The following is a 20,674-nucleotide window of genomic DNA, read 5'->3' as shown; positions in this document are numbered from 1 at the left end:
ACTCACCAGCGCCTTTTTTTTCTCCACAGCTCCGCTGAGAGGAAGCTCCCCTGCAGATTCACGGTAGAAGAGGGTAAAAAGAGAGGGGGGCACATAAATTAGGCGCAAAAACACAATTTCTCTGACGTCCTAAGTGGATGCTGGGACTCCGTAAGGACCATGGGGAATAGCGGCTCCGCAGGAGACTGGGCACAACTAAAGAAAGCTTTAGGACTACCTGGTGTGCACTGGCTCCTCCCACTATGACCCTCCTCCAGACCTCAGTTGGAATCTTGTGCCCGGCTGAGCTGGATGCACACTAGGGGCTCTCCTGAGCTCCTAGAAAGAAAGTATATTTTAGGTTTTTTTATTTTACAGTGAGATCTGCTGGCAACAGACTCACTGCAGCGAGAGACTAAGGGGAGAAGAAGCGAACCTACCTAACTGGTGGTAGTTTGGGCTTCTTAGGCTACTGGACACCATTAGCTCCAGAGGGATCGACCGCAGGACCCGACCTTGGTGTTCGTTCCCGGAGCCGCGCCGCCGGCCCCCTTACAGAGCCAGAAGCAAGAAGTGTTCCGGAAAATCGGCGGCAGAAGACTTCTGTCTTCAACAAGGTAGCGCACAGCACTGCAGCTGTGCGCCATTGCTCCTCATGCACACCTCACACTCCGGTCACTGATGGGTGCAGGGCGCTGGGGGGAAGGGGGGGGGGCCCTGAGGGCAATATATAAGACACCTTGGCTGGCAAATCTACACCATATATAGTCAGGAAGGCTATATAGGTGTAAAAATACCCCTGCCAGAATTCCAGAAAAAGCGTGAGAAGTCCGCCGGAAAAGGGGCGGGGCCATCTCCCTCAGCACACTGGCGCCATTTCTTCTTCACAGTGCAGCTGGAAGACAGCTCCCCAGGCTCTCCCCTGTAGTTTTCAGGCTCAAATGGTTAAAAAGAGAGGGGGGGCACTAAATTTCTCTGACGTCCTAGTGGATGCTGGGAACTCCGTAAGGACCATGGGGAATAGACGGCTCCGCAGGAGACTGGGCACATCTAAAGAAAGATTTAGGACTATCTGGTGTGCACTGGCTCCTCCCCCTATGACCCTCCTCCAAGCCTCAGTTAGATTTCTGTGCCCGGCTGAGCTGGATGCACACTAGGGGCTCTCCTGAGCTCCTAGAAAGAAAGTATAATTTAGTTTTTTTATTTTACAGTGAGACCTGCTGGCAACAGGCTCACTGCACCGAGGGACTAAGGGGAGAAGAAGCGAACCTACCTAAGTGGTGGTAGCTTGGGCTTCTTAGGCTACTGGACACCATTAGCTCCAGAGGGATCGCACACAGGACCCGACCTCGTCGTCCGTTCCCGGAGCCGCGCCGCCGTCCCCCTTACAGAGCCAGAAGCAAGAAGGTCCGGAAAATCGGTGGCTGAAGACTTCTGTCTTCTCCAAGGTAGCGCACAGCACTGCAGCTGTGCGCCATTGCTCCTCATGCACACCACACACTTCGGTCACTGATGGGTGCAGGGCGCTGGGGGGGGGGGCGCCCTGAGCAGCAATAAATAACACCTTGGCTGGCAAACTGACACCATATATAGCCCCAGAGGCTATATAGGTGTATATTAACCCCTGCCAGAAATATTAAAATAGCGGGAGAAAGCCCGCCGAAAAAAGGGGCGGAGCCATCTCCCTCAGCACACTGGCGCCATTTTCCCTCACAGCTTCGCTGGAAGGATCGCTCCCTGACTCTCCCCTGCAGTCCTGCACTACAGAAAGGGTAAAAAAGAGAGGGGGGGGCACACATTTAGGCGCAGTATAATATATATATGCAGCTATATGGGGAAAACACTCTTTATAGGTGATATCCCTGTGGTATATAGCGCTCTGGTGTGTGCTGGCATACTCTCCCTCTGTCTCCCCAAAGGGCTTTGTGGGGTCCTGTCCTCTGTCAGAGCATTCCCTGTGTGTGTGCTGTGTGTCGGTACCGCTGTGTCGACATGTATGATGAGGAAAATGATGTGGAGGCAGAGCAAATGCCTGTAAATGTGTTGTCACCCCCTGAGGGGTCGACACCTGTGTGGATGGACTTACGGAAGGAATTACGTGACAGTGTCAGCTCCTTACATAAAAGGTTTGACGACATAGGACAGCCGGCTACTCAGCTTGTGACTGTTCCAGCGTCTCAAATGTCATCAGGGGCTTTAAAACGCCCGCTACCTCAGTTGACAGACACAGATGTCGACACTGATACCGACTCCAGTGTCGACGACGATGAGACTAGTGTACCCTCCAATAGGTCCACCCGTTACATGATTGAGGCAATGAAAAAATGTATTACACATTTCTGATACAGGTTGAGTCTCCCTTATCCAAAATGCTTGGGACCAGAGGTATTTTGGATATGGGATTTTTCCGTATTTTGGAATAATTGCATACCATAATGAGATATCATGGTGATGGGACCTAAATCTAAGCACAGAATGCATTTATGTTACACATAGACCTTATACACACAGCCTGAATGTCATTTTAGCCAATATTTTTTATAACTTTGTGCATTAAACAAAGTGTGTGTACATTCACACAATTCATTTATGTTTCATATACACCTTATACACACAGCCTGAAGGTCATTTAATACAATATTTTTAATAACTTTGTGTATTAAACAAAGTTTGTGTACATTGAGCCATCAGAAAACAAAGTTTTCACTATCTCAGTCTCACACAAAAAAGTCCGTATTTCGGAATATTCCGTATTTCGGAATATTTGGATATGGGATACTCAACCTGTAGTACCCCAGGTACCACAAAAAAGGGTATTATGTTCGGTGAGAAAAAACAACCAGTAGTTTTTCCTGCATCTGAGGAATTAAATGAGGTGTGTGAGGAAGCCTGGACTTCCCCCGATAAGAAATTGATAATTTCTAAACGGTTATTGGCAGCGTACCCTTTCCCGCCAGAGGATAGGTCACGATGGGAAATCATCCCCTAGGGTAGATAAAGCGCTTACACGTTTATCAAAACAGATGGCACTACCGTCTCCGGATTCGGCCGCCCTAAAGGATCCTGCTGATAGAAGGCAGGAAGCTACCCTAAAAGCTATATATACACACACGGGCATTATATTGCGACCAGCGATTGCATCAGCATGGATGTGCAGTGCTGCTGCTGCGTGGTCAGATTCCCTGTCGGATAATATTGATACCCTGGATAGGGACAATATTTTGCTGAGGGGTGGAACTGTTGGGGATGGTCTTTCAGACCTCGTTTCCACAGCTACGGCTGGGAAATCGACATTTTGCCACAGGCTACCCCACAGCAAAAGAAAGCACCGTATTATCAAGTACAGTCCTTTCGGCCCCATAAACACAATAGGGCTCGAGGCGCATCCTTTCTGCCGAGAGGCAAAGGTAGAGGGAAAAAGCTGCAGCATACAGCCAGTTCCCAAGAGCAAAAGTCCTCCCCCGCGTCCGGTAAGTCCACAGCATGACGCTGGGGCTTCACAGGCGGACCCGGGTACGGTGGGGGCCCGTCTCAGAAATTTCAGCACACAGTGGGCTCTCTCACAGGTGGATCCCTGGATCCTTCAAGTAGTATCTCAGGGGTACAGGCTGGAATTCGAGACGTCCCCCCCCCCCCCCCCCCCCCCCGCCGTTTTCTAAAATCTGCCTTACCAGCAACTCCCTCTGTCAGGGAGGCAGTGTTGGTGGCTATCCAGAAACTGTATTCACAGCAAGTGATTGTCAAGGTACCCCTCCTTCAGCAAGGAAAGGGTTACTATTCCACAATGGTTGTGGTACCGAAACCGGACGGTTCGGTGAGGCCCATCTTAAATTTAAAATCCTTGAACACTTATATCAAAAGGTTCAAGGTCAAGATGGAATCGCTCAGGGCGGTTATTGCGAGCCTGGACGAGGGGGATTACATGGTCTCCCTGGACATCAAGGATGCGTACCTACATGTCCCCATTTACCCCCCTCACCAGGAGTACCTCAGATTTGTGGTACAGGACTGTCACTATCAGTTCCAGACGCTGCCGTTTGGGTTATCCACGGCACCGAGGGTCTTTACCAAGGTAATGGCCGAAATGATGATACTCCTTCGCAAGAAGGGAGTTTTAATTATCCCGTACTTGGACGATCTCCTGATAAAGGCGAGGTCCAAGGAACAGTTGGTAGTGGGGGTAGCACTTTCTCGGGAAGTGCTACAACAGCACGGCTGGATTCTCAATATTCCAAAGTCACAGCTGGTCCCGACGACACGTCTTCTGTTCCTGGGAATGATTTTGGACACAGACCAGAAAAAAGTGTTTCTTCCAGTGGAAAAAGCCGAGGAGTTGTCATCTCTAGTCCGAAACCTCCTAAAACCGGGACAGGTGTCGGTACATCAATGCACACGAGTCCTGGGAAAAATGGTAGTTTCGTACGAAGCAATTCCATTCGGAAGGTTCCACGCAAGGACTTTCCAGTGGGACCTGTTGGACAAATGGTCCGGGTCCCATCTCCAGATGCAACAGCGGATAACCCTGTCGGCAAGGACCAGGGTGTCGCTGCTGTGGTGGCTGCAGAGGGCTCATCTACTAGAGGGCCGCAGATTCGGAATACAGGACTGGGTCCTGGTGACCACGGTTGCCAGCCTTCGGGGCTGGGGGGCAGTCACACAGGGAAGAAATTTCCAAGGACTGTGGTCAAATCAGGAGATTTCGCTTCACATAAATATTCTGGAGCTAAGGGCCATTTACAATGCCCTAAGCCACGCAAGGCCCCTGCTTCAGAACCAGCCGGTACTGATCCAATCAGACAACATCACGGCGGTCGCCCATGTAAACAGACAGGGCGGCACAAGAAGCAGGAGGGCAATGGCAGAAGCCACAAGGATTCTCCGATGGGCGGAAAATCATGTGTTGGCACTGACAGCAGTGTTCATTCCGGGAGTGGACAACTGGGAAGCAGGCTTCCTCAGCAGGCACGACCTCCACCCGGGAGAATGGGGACTTCATCCAGAAGTCTTCCAAATACTGGTAAACCGGTGGGAAAGACCACAGGTGGAATTGCGCCAGGTCAAGGGACCCTCAGGTGATCGCTGTGGACGCTCTAGTAACACCGTGGGTGTACCAGTCGGTTTATGTGTTTCCTCCTCTGCCTCTCATTCCCAAGGTAATACGAAGGCGAGGAGTGAAAACTATACTCGTGGTTCCGGATTGGCCAAGAAGAGCTTGGTACCCGGAACTTCAAGAGATGCTTTCAGAGGACCCTTGGCCTCTGCCGCTCAGACAGGACCTGCTGCAGCAGGGGCCCTGTCTGTTCCAAGACTTACCACGGCTGCGTTTGACGGCATGGCGGTTGAACACCGGATCCTGGAGGAAAAGGGCATTCCGGAGGAAGTCATCCCTACCCTGATCAAAGCCAGGAAGGATGTCACCGCAAAACATTATCACCGCATTGGCGAAAATATGTTGCTTGGTGTGAGGCCAGGAAGGCCTCAACGGAGGAATTTCAACTGGGGCGATTCCTGCATTTCCTACAAGCAGGGGTGACGTTGGGCCTCAAATTGGGGTCCATTAAGGTCCAGGTTTCGGCCCTGTAGATTTTCTTCCAGAAAGAACTGGCTTCCCTGCCTGAAGTTCATACTTTTGTCAAGGGAGTTCTGCATATTCAGCCTCCTTTTGTGCCCCCAGTGGCACCTTGGGATCTCAATGTGGTTTTGGAGTTCTTGAAATCACATTGGTTTGAACCACTTAAGACTGTGGATGTGAAATATCTCACGTGGAAAGTGGTCATGCTGTTGGCCCTGGCTTCGGCCAGGCGTGTGTCAGAATTGGCGGCTTTGTCCTATAAAAGCCCTTATCTGATTTTCCATATGGATAGGGCAGAATTGAGGACTCGTCCTCAGTTTCTCCCGAAGGTGGTATCAGCGTTTCACTTGAACCAGCCTATTGTGGTGCCTGCGGCTGCTGGGAACTTGGAGGATTCCAAGTTACTGGACGTAGTCGGGGCCCTGAAAATTTATGTTTCCAGGACGGCTGGAGTCAGGAAAACTGACTCGCTGTTTATCCTGTATGCACCCAACAAACTGGGTGCTCCTGCTTCTAAGCAGACTATCGCGCGCTGGATTTGTAGCACTATTCAGCTGGCGCATTCTGTGGTGGGACTGCCGCAGCCTAAATCTGTAAAAGCCCATTCCACAAGGAAGGTGGGCTCATCTTGGGCGGCTGCCCGAGGGGTCTCGGCTTTACAACTTTGCCGAGCTGCTACTTGGTCAGGGGCAAACACGTTTGCAAAATTCTACAAATTTGATACCCTGGCTGAGGAGGACCTGGAGTTCTCTCATTCGGTGTTGCAGAGTCGTCCGCACTCTCCCGCCCGTTTGGGAGCTTTGGTATAATCCCCATGGTCCTTACGGAGTTCCCAGCATCCACTAGGACGTCAGAGAAAATAAGAATTTACTCACCGGTAATTCTATTTCTCGTAGTCCGTAGTGGATGCTGGGCGCCCATCCCAAGTGCGGATTGTCTGCAATACTTGTAAATAGTTAGTTACACAAATCGGGTTATTATTGCGAGCCATATGTTCAGAGGCTCCTTTTGTTATCATACTGTTAACCGGGGTTCCTATCACGAGTTATACGTGTGATTGGTGTGGCTGGTATGAGTCTTACCCGGGATTCAAAATCCTTCCTTATTGTGTCAGCTCTTCCGGGCACAGTGTCCTAACTGAGGCTTGGAGGAGGGTCATAGGGGGAGGAGCCAGTGCACACCAGATAGTCCTAAATCTTTCTTTAGATGTGCCCAGTCTCCTGCGGAGCCGTCTATTCCCTATGGTCCTTACGGAGTTCCCAGCATCCACTACGGACTACGAGAAATAGAATTACCGGTGAGTAAATTCTTATTTTAGGCGCAATATGTGTATACAAGCAGCTATTGGGGGAAAAATCACTCAGTTATAGTGTTAATCCCTGCATTATATAGTGCTCTGGTGTGTGCTGGCATACTCTCTGTCTCCCCAAAGGACTTTGTGGGGTCCTGTCCTCAGTCAGAGCATTCCCTGTGTGTGTGCGGTGTGTCGGTACGGCTGTGTCGACATGTTGGATGAGGAAGGTTACGTGGAGGCGGAGCAGAGGCCCATAAATGGGATGTCGCCCCCTGGGGGGCCGACACCAGTGTGGATGGATAGGTGGAAGGTATTAACCGACAATGTCAACTCCTTACATAAAAGGCTGGATGACGTAACAGCTGTGGGACAGCCGGCTTCTCAGCCCGCGCCTGCCCAGGCGTCTCAAAGGCCATCAGGGGCTTAAAAAAACGCCCGTTACCTCAGATGGCAGACACAGATGTCGGCACGGAGTCTGACTCCAGTGTCGACGAGGTTGAGACATATACACAATCCACTAGGAACATCCGTTGCATGATCTCGGCAATAAAAAATGTGTTACACATTCTGACATGAACCCAAGTACCACATAAAAGGGTTTTTATGTTTGGGGAGAAAAAGCAGCCAGTGTTTTGTTCCCCCATCAGATGAGTGAATGAAGTGTGTAAAGAGCGTGGGTTCCCCCGATAAGAAAATGGTAATTTCTAAAAAGTTACTGCTGGCGTACCCTTTCCCGCCAGAGGATAGGTCACGTTGGGAGATATCCCCTAGGGTGGATAAGGCGCTCACACGTTTGTCAAAAAAGGTGGCACTGCCGTCTTGGGATACGGCCACTTTAAAGGAGCCTGCTGATAAAAAGCAGGAGACTATCCTGAAGTCTGTATATACACACTCAGGTACTATACTGAGACCTGCATTTGCCTCAGCATAAATAGTGCTGCTGCAGCGTGGTCTGATACCCTGTCAGATAATATTAATACCCTAGACAGGAAAATATTTTGCTAACATAGAGCATTTTAAAGACGTCGTCTTATATATGAAGGATGCACAGAGGGATATTTGCCGGCTGGCATCCAGAATTAATGCAATGTCCATTCTGCCAGGAGGGTAGTAGAGACCCGGCAGTGGACAGGTGATGCTGCCTTTAAAAGGCACATGGAGATTCTGCCTTATAAGGGTGAGGAATTGTTTGGGGATGGTCTCTGGGACCTCGTATCCACAGCAACAGCTGGGAAGAAAATTTTTTACCTCAGGTTTCCTCACAGCCTAAGAAAGCACCGTATTTTCAGGTACAGTCCTTTCGGCTTCAGAAAAGCAAGCGGGTCAAAGGCGCTTCCTTTCTGCACAGAGACAAGGGAAGAAGAAAAAAGCTGCACCAGACAGCCAGTTCCCAGGATCAAAAAAATCTTCCCCCGCTTCCTCTGAGTCCACCGCATGACGCGGGGGCTCCACAGGTGGAGACAGGTGCGGTGGGGGCGCGTCTCGGGAACTTCAGGGACCAGTGGGCTTGCCCACAGGTGGATCCCTAGGTTCTGCAAGTAGTATCACAGGGATACAGGCTGGAGTTCGAGGCGACTCCCCCTCGCCGTTACCTCACAGCAGCCTTGCCTGCTGCCCTCGGAGAAAGGGAGGTAGTACTGGCGGCAATTCACAAGCTGTACTTCCAGCAGGTGAAATCAAGGTACCCCTCCTTCAACAAGGCCGGGGTTACTATTCCAAAATGTTGTGGTACCGAAACCAGACGGTTCGGTGAGACCCATTCTAAAATTGAAATCCTTGAACACTTATATACGAAGGTTCAAGTTCAAAATGGAATCGCTCAGGGCGATTATTGCAAGCCTGGAGAATTTCATGGTATCACTGGACATCAAGGATGCTTACCTGCATGTCCCTATTTACCCTCTTCACCAGGAGTACCTCAAAATTGTGGTAGAGGATTGTCATTACCAATTCCAGACGTTGCCGTTGGTCTGTCCCCGGCACCGAGGTATTTACCAAGGTAATGGCCGAATTAATTATCCCGTACTTGGACGATCTCCTTATAAAGGCGAGGTCCAGGGAGCAGTTGTTCGTCGGAGTAGCACTATCTCGGGAAGTGCTACAACAGCACGGCTGGATTCTGAATATTCCAAAGTCGCAGCTGGTTCCTACGACGCGTCTACTGTTCCTGGGTATGGTTCTGGACACAGAACAGGATAAAAAGGGTTTCTCCCGGAGGAGAAGTCCAAGGAGTTGTCGTCTCTAGACAGAGACCTCCTAATACAAATACAGGTGTCAGTGCATCATGCACGCGAGCCCTGGGAAAGATGGTAGCTTCTTACGAAGAAATTCCATTCGTCAGGTCCCATGCAAGGATCTTCCAGTGGGTTCTGTTGGACAAGTGGTCCGGGTCGCATCTTCAGATGCATCGGCGGATAACCCTGTCTCCAAGGGCCACGGTGTCGTTGGTGTGGTGGCTGCAGAGTGCTCATCTTCTAGGGGGCCGCAGATTCGGCATACAGGACTGGGTCCTGGTGACCACGGATGCCAGCCTTCGAGGCTGGGGGGCAGTCACACAGGGAAGAAACTTCCAAGGACTATGGAAAAGTCAGGAGACTTCCCTACACATAAATATTCTGGAATTAAGGGCCATTTACAAGGCCCTAAGTAAGGCTTGACCCCTGCTTCAACACCGGCCGGTGCTGATCCAGTCAGACAACATCACGGTGGTCGCTCATGTAAACCAACAGGGCGGCACAAGAAGCAGGATGGCGATGGCAGAAGCCACAAGGATTCTCCGATGGGCGGAAAATCATGTGTTAGCACTGTCAGCAGTGTTCATTCCCAGAGTGGACAACTGGGAAGCAGACTTTCTCAGCAGACACGACCTCCACCCGGGAGAGTGGGGACTTCATCCAGAATTCTTCCAAATGATTGTACACCATTGGGAAAGGCCACAGGTGGACATGGCATCCCGCCTCAACAAAAAGCTACAAAGATATTGCGCCAGGTCAAGGGACCCTCAGGCGATAGCTGTGGACGCTCTGGTAACACCGTGGGTGTACCAGTCGGTGTATGTGTTCCCTTCTCTGCCTCTCTTACCCAGGGTAATGAGAATAATAAGAAGGAGAGGAGTAAGAACTATGCTCATTGTTCCGGATTGGCCAAGAAGAGCTTGGTACCCAGAACTCCAAGAAATGATCTCAGAGGACCCATGGCCTCTGCCGCTCAGACAGGACCTGCTGCAGCAGGGGGCCTGTCTGTTCCAAGACGTACCGCGGCTGCGTTTGACGGCATGGCGGTTGAACGCCGGATCCTGAAGGAAAAGGGCATTCCGGAGGAAGTTATCCCTACGCTAATTAAAGCTAGGAAAGAAGTGAACGCAAACCATTATCACCGCATATGGCGGAAATATGTTGCGTGCTGTGAGGCCAGGAAGGCCCCCAAAGGAGGAATTTCAGCTAGGTCGATTTCTGCACTTCCTACAGTCAGGGGTGACTATGGGCCTAAAATTGGGTTCCATTAAGGTCCAGATTTCGGCTCTATCGATTTTCTTCCAAAATAGAACTGGCTTCACTGCCTGAAGTTCAGACTTTTGTTAAGGGAGTGCTGCATAGTCAGCCCCCGTTTGTGCCTCCAGTGGCACCGTGGGATCTCAACGTGGTGTTGGATTTCCTGAAGTCGCATTGGGTTGAGCCACTTAAATCCGTGGAGCTACAATACCTCACGTGGAAAGTGGTCATGCTTTTGGCCTTGGCGTCGGCCAGGCGTGTATCAGAATTGGCGGCTTTGTCATACAAAAGCCCTTATCTGATTTTTTATATGGATAAGGCGGAATTGAGGACTCGTTCCCAATTCCTTCCTAAGGTGGTATCAGTTTTTCATGTGAACCAACCTATTGTGGTGCCTGCGGCTACTTGGGACTTGGAGGATTCCAAGTTACTGGACGTAGTCAGGGCCCTGGAAAGTATATGTTTCCAGGACGGCTGGAGTCAGGAAAACTGTCTCGCTATTTATCCTGTACGCACCCAACAAGCTGGGTGCTCCTGCTTCTAAGCAGACTATTGCTCGATGGATCTGTAGCACGATGCAACTTGCACATTCTGCGGCTGGACTGCCGCACCCTTAATCTGTAAAAGCCCATTCCACGAGGAAAGTGGGCTCTTCTTGGGCGGCTGCCCGAGGGGTCTCGGCTTTACAAATTTGCCGAGCTGTTACTTGGTCGGGTTCAAACATTTTTGCAAGAGTCTACAAGTTTGATACCCTGGCTGAGGAGGACCTAGAGTTTGCTCATTCGGTGCTGCAGAGTCATCCGCACTCTCCCGCCCGTTTGGGAGCTTTGGTATAATCCCCATGGTCCTTACGGAGTCCCAGCATCCACTTAGGACGTCAGAGAAAATAAGATTTTACTCACCGGTAAATCTATTTCTCGTAGTCCGTAGTGGATGCTGGGCGCCCATCCCAAGTGCGGATTGTCTGCAATACTTGTAAATAGTTATTGCCTAACTAAAGGGTTATTGTTGAGCCATCTGTTGAGAGGCTCAGTTATATTTCATACTGTTAACTGGGTATAGTATCACGAGTATAGTATCACGGTGTGATTGGTGTGGCTGGTATGAGTCTTACCCGGGATTCAAAATCCTTCCTTATTGTGTCAGCTCTTCCGGGCACAGTATCCTAACTGAGGTCTGGAGGAGGGTCATAGTGGGAGGAGCCAGTGCACACCAGGTAGTCCTAAAGCTTTCTTTAGTTGTGCCCAGTCTCCTGTGGAGCCGCTATTCCCCATGGTCCTTACGGAGTCCCAGCATCCACAACGGACTACGAGAAATAGATTTACCGGTGAGTAAAATCTTATTATAAACAGCAGCTACTGGGTTAACATTAAGTTACTATGTTATTCCTGGGTTATAGCGCTGGGGTGTGTGCTGGCATACTCTCTCTCTGTCTCTCCAAAGGGCCTTGTGGGGGAACTGTCGTCAAAAAGGGCATTCCCTGTGTGTGTGTGGTGTGTCGGTACGCTTGTGTCGACATGTCTGATGAGGAAGGCTATGTGGAAGCAGAGCAGGAGCAAGTGAATGTGGTGTGTCCGCCGACGGCGCCGACACCTGATTGGATGGATATGTGGAAGGTTTTAAATGATAATGTTAATTCCTTGCATAAGAGGTTAGATAAAGCTGAAGCCTCAGGACAGTCAGGGTCCCAACCCGTGCCTGATCCTATGTCGCAGAGGCCGTAGGGGTCTCAGAAGCGCCCACTATCCCAAATTGTTGACACAGATACCGACATGGATTCTGACTCCAGTGTCGATGACGATGATGCAAAGTTACAGCCTAAGTTGGCTAAATCACTCCGATATATGATTATAGCAATTAAGGATGTTTTGCACATCACAGAGGAAACCCCTGTCCCTGACACAAGGGTTTATATGTATAAGGGAAAGAAACCTGAGGTAACTTTTCCACCCTCACACGAACTGAATGAGTTATGTGAATAAGCTTGGGAATCTCCAGATAAAAAAATGCAGATTTCCAAACGGATTCTTATGGCGTATCCTTTCCCGCCAACGGACAGGTTACGATGGGAATCCTCCCCTTGGGTGGACAAAGCTTTAACACGCTTATCCAAAAAGGTAGCCCTGCCATCCCAGGATACGGCTACCCTCAAGGATGCTGCTGATCGCAAACAGGAGGGTACCCTGAAGTCCATTTATACATATTCAGGTACCTTGCTCAGACCGGCAATCGCGACGGCCTGGGTCTGTAGTGCAGTAGCGGCATGGACTGATACCTTATCAGAGGAGTTGGATATCCTAGATAGGGATACTGTTTTATTGACCCTGGGGCATATTAAAGACGCTGTCCTTTATATGAGAGATGCTCAAAGAGACATTAGTCTACTGGGTTCTAGAATAAATGCAATGTCTATTTCTGCCAGAAGGGTCCTGTGGACTCGGCAATGGACAGGTGATGCCGACTCAAAAAGGCATATGGAGGTTTTACCTTATAAGGGTGAGGAATTGTTTGGGGAGGGTCTCTCGGACCTGGTCTCCACAGCTACTGCTAGAAAGTCAAATTTTTTGCCATATGTTTCCTCACAGCCTAAGAGAGCACCGTATTATCAAATGCAGTCCTTTCGATCACAGAAAAACAAGAAAATCCGAGGTGCGTCCTTTCTTGCCAGAGGCAGGGGCAGAGGAAAGAAGCTGCACAACGCAGCTAGTTCCCAGGAACAGAAGTCCTCCCCGGCCTCTACAAAATCCACCGCATGACGCTGGGGCTCCACAGGCGGAGCTAGGCCCGGTGGGGGCGCGTCTTCGAAATTTCAGCCACAAGTGGGTTCACTCCCAGTTGGATCCCTGGGCAATAGAGATTGTGTCTCAGGGATACAAGCTGGAATTCGAGGAGATGCCCCCTCACCGATACCTCAAATCGGCCCTGCCAGCTTCCCCCCACGAGAGGGAAATAGTGTTAACTGCAATTCACAAATTGTATCTTCAACAGGTGGTGGTCAAGGTTCCCCTCCTTCAACAAGGAAGGGGTTATTATTCGACCATGTTTGTAGTCCCAAAACCGGATGGTTCGGTCAGACCCATATTGAATTTAAAATCCCTGAACATATACCTGAAAAGGTTCAAGTTCAAGATGGAATCGCTGAGAGCGGTCATCGCAAACCTGGAAGGGGGGGATTTTATGGTGTCTCTGGACATAAAGAATGCATACCTTCATGTCCCCATTTATCCACCTCATCAGGCGTACCTCAGATTTGTGGTACAGGATTGTCATTACCAATTTCAGACGTTGCCGTTTGGTCTCTCCACGGCACCGAGAATATTTACCAAGGTAATGGCGGAAATTATGGTACTCCTGCGGAAGCAAGGAGTCACAATTATCCCATACTTGGACGATCTCCTCATAAAAGCGAGATCAAGAGAGCAGTTGCTAATCAGCGTAGCACTTTCTCTGGAAGTGTTACGGCAACACGGCTGGATTCTAAATATTCCAAAGTCCCAGTTGGTTCCTACGACTCGTCTGCCTTTCCTGGGCATGATTCTAGACACAGACCAGAAAAGGGTTTATCTCCCGATGGAGAAAGCTCAGGAACTCATGACACTGGTCAGGAACCTATTAAAACCAAAACAGGTGTCAGTGCATCACTGCACTCGTGTCCTGGGAAAGATGGTGGCGTCATACGAGGCCATTCCCTTCGGCAGGTTCCATGCGAGGACTTTTCAATGGGACTTACTGGACAAGTGGTCCGGATCATATCTTCAGATGCATCGGCTTATCACCCTATCCCCCAGGGCCAGGGTGTCACTCCTGTGGTGGCTACAGAGCGCTCACCTTCTCGAGGGCCGCAGATTCGGCATTCAGGACTGGGTCCTGGTGACCACGGACGCAAGCCTCCGAGGTTAGGGTGCAGTCACACAGGGAAGCAATTTCCAAGGTCTGTGGTCTAGTCAAGAGACTTGCCTTCACATCAACATCCTGGAACTAAGGGCCATATACAACGCCCTACGTCAAGCGGAGACCCTGCTTCGCGACCAACCGGTTCTGATTCAGTCAGACAACATCACCGCAGTGGCTCATGTAAACCGCCAAGGCGGCACAAGGAGCAGAGTGGCGATGGCGGAAGCCACCAGAATTCTTCGCTGGGCGGAGAATCACGTAAGCGCACTGTCAGCAGTGTTTATCCCGGGAGTGGACAACTGGGAAGCAGACTTCCTCAGCAGACACGACCTCCACCCGGGAGAGTGGGGACTTCATCAGGAAGTCTTCGCACAGATTAAAGTCGGTGGGAACTGCCACAGGTGGACATGATGGCATCCCGCCTCAACAAAAAGCTACAGAGGTATTGCGCCAGGTCAAGAGACCCTCAGGCGATAGCTGTAGACGCCCTGGTGACACCGTGGGTGTTCCAGTCAGTCTATATATTTCCTCCTCTTCCTCTCACACCCAAGGTGCTGAGGATAATAAGAAAAAGAGGAGTGAGAACAATTCTCATTGTTCCAGATTGGCCACAAAGGACTTGGTATCCAGATCTGCAAGAAATGCTCACAGAGGACCCGTGGCCTCTTCCTCTAAGACAGGACTTGTTGCAACAGGGGCCCTGTCTGTTCCAAGACTTACCGCGGCTGCGTTTGACGGCATGGCGGTTGAACGCCGGATCTTAGCAGAGAAAGGCATTCCGGATGAGGTCATTCCTACGCTGATAAAGGCTAGAAAGGACGTGACAGCTCAACATTATCACCGTATATGGCGAAAATATGTTGCTTGGTGTGAGGCCAGGAATGCTCCTACAGAGGAATTCCAGCTGGGCCTTTTCCTTCACTTCCTACAGTCCGGAGTGAATTTGGGCCTAAAATTGGGTTCCATTAAGGTCCAGATTTCGGCCCTATCCATTTTCTTTCAAAAGAAGTTGGCTTCTCTACCTGAAGTTCAGATGTTTGTAAAGGGAGTGCTGCATATTCAGCCCCCTTTTGTGCCTCCAGTGGCACCTTGGGATCTTAACGTGGTGTTGTGTTTCCTGAAATCACACTGGTTTGAACCACTCAAAACGGTGGAGTTGAAATATCTCACGTGGAAGGTGGTCATGCTATTAGCCTTGGCTTCGGCTAGGCGTGTGTCAGAGTTGGCGGCTTTGTCACATAAAAGCCCCTATCTGGTTTTCCATGCGGATAGAGCAGAATTGTGGACCTGTCCACAAATTCTGCCGAAAGTGGTTTCATCCTTTCATATAAACCAACCTATTGTGGTGCCTGTGTCTACTACTGACTTGGAGGATTCCGAGTTACTTGATGTGGTCAGGGCTTTGAAGGTTTATGTAGCCAGAATGGCTAGGGTCAGGAAAACAGAGTCTTTGTTTATCCTGTATGCTTCCAACAAGCTTGGTGCTCCTGCTTCAAAGCAAACTATTGCTCGCTGTATCTGTAACACGATTCAGCAGGCTCATTCTGCGGCTGGATTGCCGCTGCCAAAATCAGTTAAGGCCCATTGCATTAGGAAGGTGGGCTCTTCTTGGGCGGCTGCCCGAGGGGTCTCGGCATTACAGCTTTGCCGAGCGGCTACTTGGTCAGGTTCAAACACTTTTGCAAAGTTCTACAAGTTTGATACCCTGGCTGAGGAGGACCTTGTGTTTGCTCAATCGGTGCTGCAGAGTCATCCGCACTCCCCCGCCCGTTTGGGAGCTTTGGTATAATCCCCATGGTCCTTACGGAGTCCCCAGCATCCACTAGGACGTTAGAGAAAATAAGATTTTATTTACCGGTAAATCTATTTCTTGTAGTCCGTAGTGGATGCTGGGCGCCCGTCCCAAGTGTGGACTTCTTCTGCAATACTTGTATATAGTTATTGCTTCAATAAGGGTTAAGTTATGGTTGAATCAGGGTTGGACCTGATGCTCTCTTTTTTGTCATACTGTTAACTGGTTGTTATCACATGTTATACGGTGTGATTGGTGTGGCTGGTATGAGTCTTGCCCTGGATTACCAAAATCCTTTCCTTGTACTGTCAGCTCCTCTGGGCACAGTTTCTCTAACTGAGGTCTGGAGGAGGGGCATAGAGGGATGAGCCAGTGCACACCAGAACCTAAATTCTTTCTTAAAGTGTCCATGTCTCCTGCGGAGCCCGTCTATCCCCATGGTCCTTACGGAGTCCCCAGCATCCACTACGGACTACGAAAAATAGATTTACCGGTAAGTAAAATCTTATATTTCGCAACTCCAGTGATTAGGTGGAAAATACGCATGGTACGCAGCACGCATGCGCTAAGTACTTTCACACAAAACTTAGTAGATTTACACAAGGCCAACCAACGTATTTTCATCGCTGGAGGGATCGTAGTGTGATTGACAGGAAGTGGGTGTTTCTGGGCAGAAACTGTCCGTTTTCAGGGAGTGTGCTAAAAAACGCAGGCGTGCCAGGTGAAAACGCAGGAGTGTCTGGAGAAACGGGGGAGTGGATGGCCGAACGCAGGGTGTGTTTGTGACGTCAAACCAGGAACTAAACGGACTGAGGTGATCGCAATCTAGGAGTAGGTCTGGAGCTACTCAGAAACTGCAGGGAATTATTTAGTATCAGTTCTGCTAATCTTTCGTTCGCTATTCTGCTATGCTAAGATACACTCCCAGAGGGCGGTGGCCTAGCGTGTGCAATGCTGCTAAAAGCAGCTAGCGAGCGAACTACTCGGAATGAGGGCCAAAGTTCCTGCTCTGACCAACAGTTCTCACTTATGTGGTTTAACAGAATTTTGTTTTATTCTACTTTGACAGGACACTATGTCTGCTGTGCCACTCAGACCAGGAAGCAATGCAGAAGTTTCTGGCTTATCGAGGAAGGTAAAGCAGGCAAAGATTATAATGCCATAGGCTTCCAATACATGAAGCATGTCTGTTAATGTTTAGTTTGGTGTTATTTGGGGTTATGCAGTTGTAAATTCTTTGTCACTATTTTCTTTTCAATAACAAAAATGAAACCAAATTCATTTTTATTCCATTTCATGCTGAGCTTTGCGTTAATGTGTGATATAAACTAGAATTAAACTTCATATTATCGAGATGGAAACTGGGTGATAATAACGAAGTAAGATCAAGGAAGGGGGAAATTGGGGAAAAACACAAGCACTGGTACAGTAGTCTCTAAATTGAAATAGGATATAGGTAGGTCACTGCAAAGGTGAACCAGTCATTCCCAATAGGGAAATATACATACCATGTAGATGCTCTAATGAGAGTTATACAGAGTAGAAGAAACACCAGAGAAATAGAAAAGTACTTTCTTGCTTGGGGCACTAGCCTACCAAGTTAATTAATAAATAAAACCACTTTTATTAAGTTATAATTTATAGAAAAAAAAGATGAGAATGAAATCTGAGTAAACCACACACATAAAAAAAATAAACGGGGTAAGATAGTATTGCACTCAGATAATTACAAGCTGTCGCTGATGTACTAAACCAGCAGGTTACTAATATACACTCCTGGTTCAAAATGCATTAACCATGATACAAGACCCTTGGCCTCAGGGATATTGCATGAACTCTTCCCATATCAATAAACCCTTTTACCAATGCCTCAGCTCAAAATGGCTAGAGGTGTGATAATCAGGAACCGTAAACAAACCGGTATAGATATCAGAATATAGAATACAAATGTGTATCAATAGAAATCAATAGAGGAAGTTGAGTAACTTCCATAGTACAGTAAAGAATTACAGTCCCCAGGTAATGATGAAATAAATCACAATGAATGGTTAAATCCAAATAACCCGAAAGCAAAGTGACAAACACCTATACAAATGTCGCCTATTTGAAAAAAAATTTGCCTATCCACAGAACAGTAAGATTATAATTGACCTTGTAATAGGGCTGTTGAGTACAGAATGTTCATAAACTCCATTAACTTAATATAACATAATGCAATATCTAGAATAAACGTTCACAAGGTAAGGCATATACACACACATATCCCTAATCCTCGGCTGTGTGGCAAATAGGGCTAACACCCACTCCTCTCTGGGCCCTAACCCATACTTCCTAGACTTTTGGGATGCCAGCTGTCGTGACCCGGCGTCTGTCTCCTGAGTGGTATTGGGATTCTGACATCAATCATGTGACCTCTGGCATCTCGATCAGAGAAAGCAAATACTTAAGGAAACATCCCTTATTGATAACACTGCAGGTGGCTGCTTCATATCCTGTGCAGCGCAGTGAATATGTGAGGTGAACTGCTGTGTATTAATGAGACTTATAGAATAGAAAATAATAGGCATCTACTTTTGTGGTCTCCTTTAAATGGGTGTCTGGTATTGCAAACAACCTCCAGTTGAGAGGAGAGGACAATGAGAATACCTGAAATGGAGAGTAAGGATAGTGTGGGGTAATTCACCTGCTGAGACGCTGCTGCTCAGAGTGTGTGGTACACATTGAACTATGGGTGAGCGCTCCATAGGGGGGACTAATTCCACGGATAAGGTTAGTGGGCTCTATATTGTGGGTATATGGCTAACACCCTGGATAGCCTGTTGCCCTGGGGTATTGGAGGCTGAAAATGAAAGGGTAATACCACAGAAGTTTGAAAATGAAAGCAGAAAAGTAGACCTGATGTCCGGATGGGTGCTGTCAGGGAGCGCAGCTGCGGTGCTCGCCGTCCCTCCGTTACCAAACAATAATTTCACCTGGGGAGGGGGGGGGGGGGGTTTCTTCAGTTGTTTCCCCCCACTGAAGAAGCCCACCCAATTTATATCTATACCCGTTTGTTTACGGTTCCTGATTATCATACCTCTAGCCAATTTGAGCAGAGGCATTGGTATAACAGTTTATTGATGCGGGAAGAGTTCACGCAATATCACAGAGGTCATGGTCCTGTATCATGATTTATGCACTTTGAACCAGAAGTATATATTGTCAGCCTGCTGGTTTAGTACATCAGCTTGTGATTATCCAAGTGCAATACTATATTACCCCATGTTTTTTGTATGTGTATGTTCTACTTTGATTTCATTCTCATCTTTTATATAAATTATAACCTAATAAAAGTTGTTTTTATTATTATTATTATTTAGCTTGGTAGGCTAGTGCTCCAGTACTTTTCTATTTTTGTGGTGTTTCTGATAATTAACGGAGTAAGGAAAGACCTTTATATTTGCCTGTACTTCTAGGTAATTTACAGTACTGCAAGTTTTGCCCAATGTCTAATATTGGGCCAGATTCAAACCTGATCGTAGATCTGTGTAAAAATGCACATCTACGATCAAAAACTCTGACATGCAGGGTGATGCTCAGCACAGGACTAGTCCGCCCTGCATGCCAGGCCCTAGCCCCGCACATGTGCAAAAGCATTGCACTGCTGCGATGCTTTCGCACCTGGCTGCGGAGGCAGGCGGCTACCCGCCATGTGTTGGGTCGCATTAGATGCGTGTGACGTCACGCAGCCGCCGTTGTCCAGACTGTGCCACCCCAACGGTATTCAAACGCTGCACGACCGCCTCTGCCTGTCAATCGGGCAGAGGCGATCGCAACAGTGAGATGATTTCGCATCTCACTGGTTGCGAACACGTAGTACGGCTGCTGCGTGTGCACACACCACATAGGGCTTCAGGGGGCTCTGAATTAGGCCCATAGTTTCTTGTTGCTACTTTTTTTTTTTTTTTTTTAATCAATACATTTTTATTGATCGGTTTTAAAAACGTAGGATTACCGGGGAAGGGGAATGGGAAAGGGCTGGAGCAAATTAGGGTAAGATAATCGACAAGTAAGCACACTTTTGGTACGCCGTAGAGAAAACAATACATACTCTGACTGATATGAAGCCACATAGTCAGGTGCTTGGATCAGGCCTGGAATGCTGCTATTTTGCAATGATCATGCTGCAATTGAAATGTAAATAATTATATAGCTGTAAATTTAGAGATCAGTGAACGCCCACATAGGAAATTCCTCTCCTTTTATCTTTCTCACAAGTAACATTGTTGTGCACTCTGCAGTTTGCCTTGTTCGTATAGTGTTTGTATTCACTGCTGACTTTACATTGCAAAGTGATCATGGCGGAATCAACTAACAGAAAATGCTAACTAATTTGGTGTCAAGCAGACTACGGAACATCTTTGACACAGCTTCTTCCCCATGTTACAGAGACTTGTATAAATTGGTTCTTCCACATCTGCTCCAAAATATGTACATATTGGCAGGCCGCTGCCAACTTACTCTTTACTATCACTCCGCTCCAGTATCTTTCTATCAGCCTGTGGCACTGCTGAGGTGTTATGGAAGACCAGGATGCTTCAATAGCGGCCTTCAGCTCTTCTGTATTGTTTGGTCTCATGTCTCTCATCTTTCTCTTGGCAATGCCCCATAGA

At 48.5% G+C, this 20,674-nt stretch overlaps 1 protein-coding gene across 5 annotated transcripts in view; it reads left to right on the top strand.

Annotated features, from left to right (window-relative positions):
- Window positions 1–20,674, top strand: part of FAM13A (family with sequence similarity 13 member A) — a 398,835-nt gene that overhangs the window by 46,147 nt on the left and 332,014 nt on the right. For all 5 annotated transcript variants that reach the window (XM_063917175.1, XM_063917158.1, XM_063917167.1 and 2 more), the window contains exon 5: window positions 17,092–17,157. In XM_063917175.1, the coding sequence (XP_063773245.1) occupies window positions 17,092–17,157 (66 nt within the window). The remainder of the gene's footprint in view (window positions 1–17,091; window positions 17,158–20,674) is intronic.

Source organism: Pseudophryne corroboree, chromosome 1 (assembly GCF_028390025.1).
Source record: "Pseudophryne corroboree isolate aPseCor3 chromosome 1, aPseCor3.hap2, whole genome shotgun sequence".
NCBI lineage: Eukaryota > Metazoa > Chordata > Amphibia > Anura > Myobatrachidae > Pseudophryne > Pseudophryne corroboree.
This window is presented reverse-complemented; position numbering and strand designations above follow the sequence as displayed.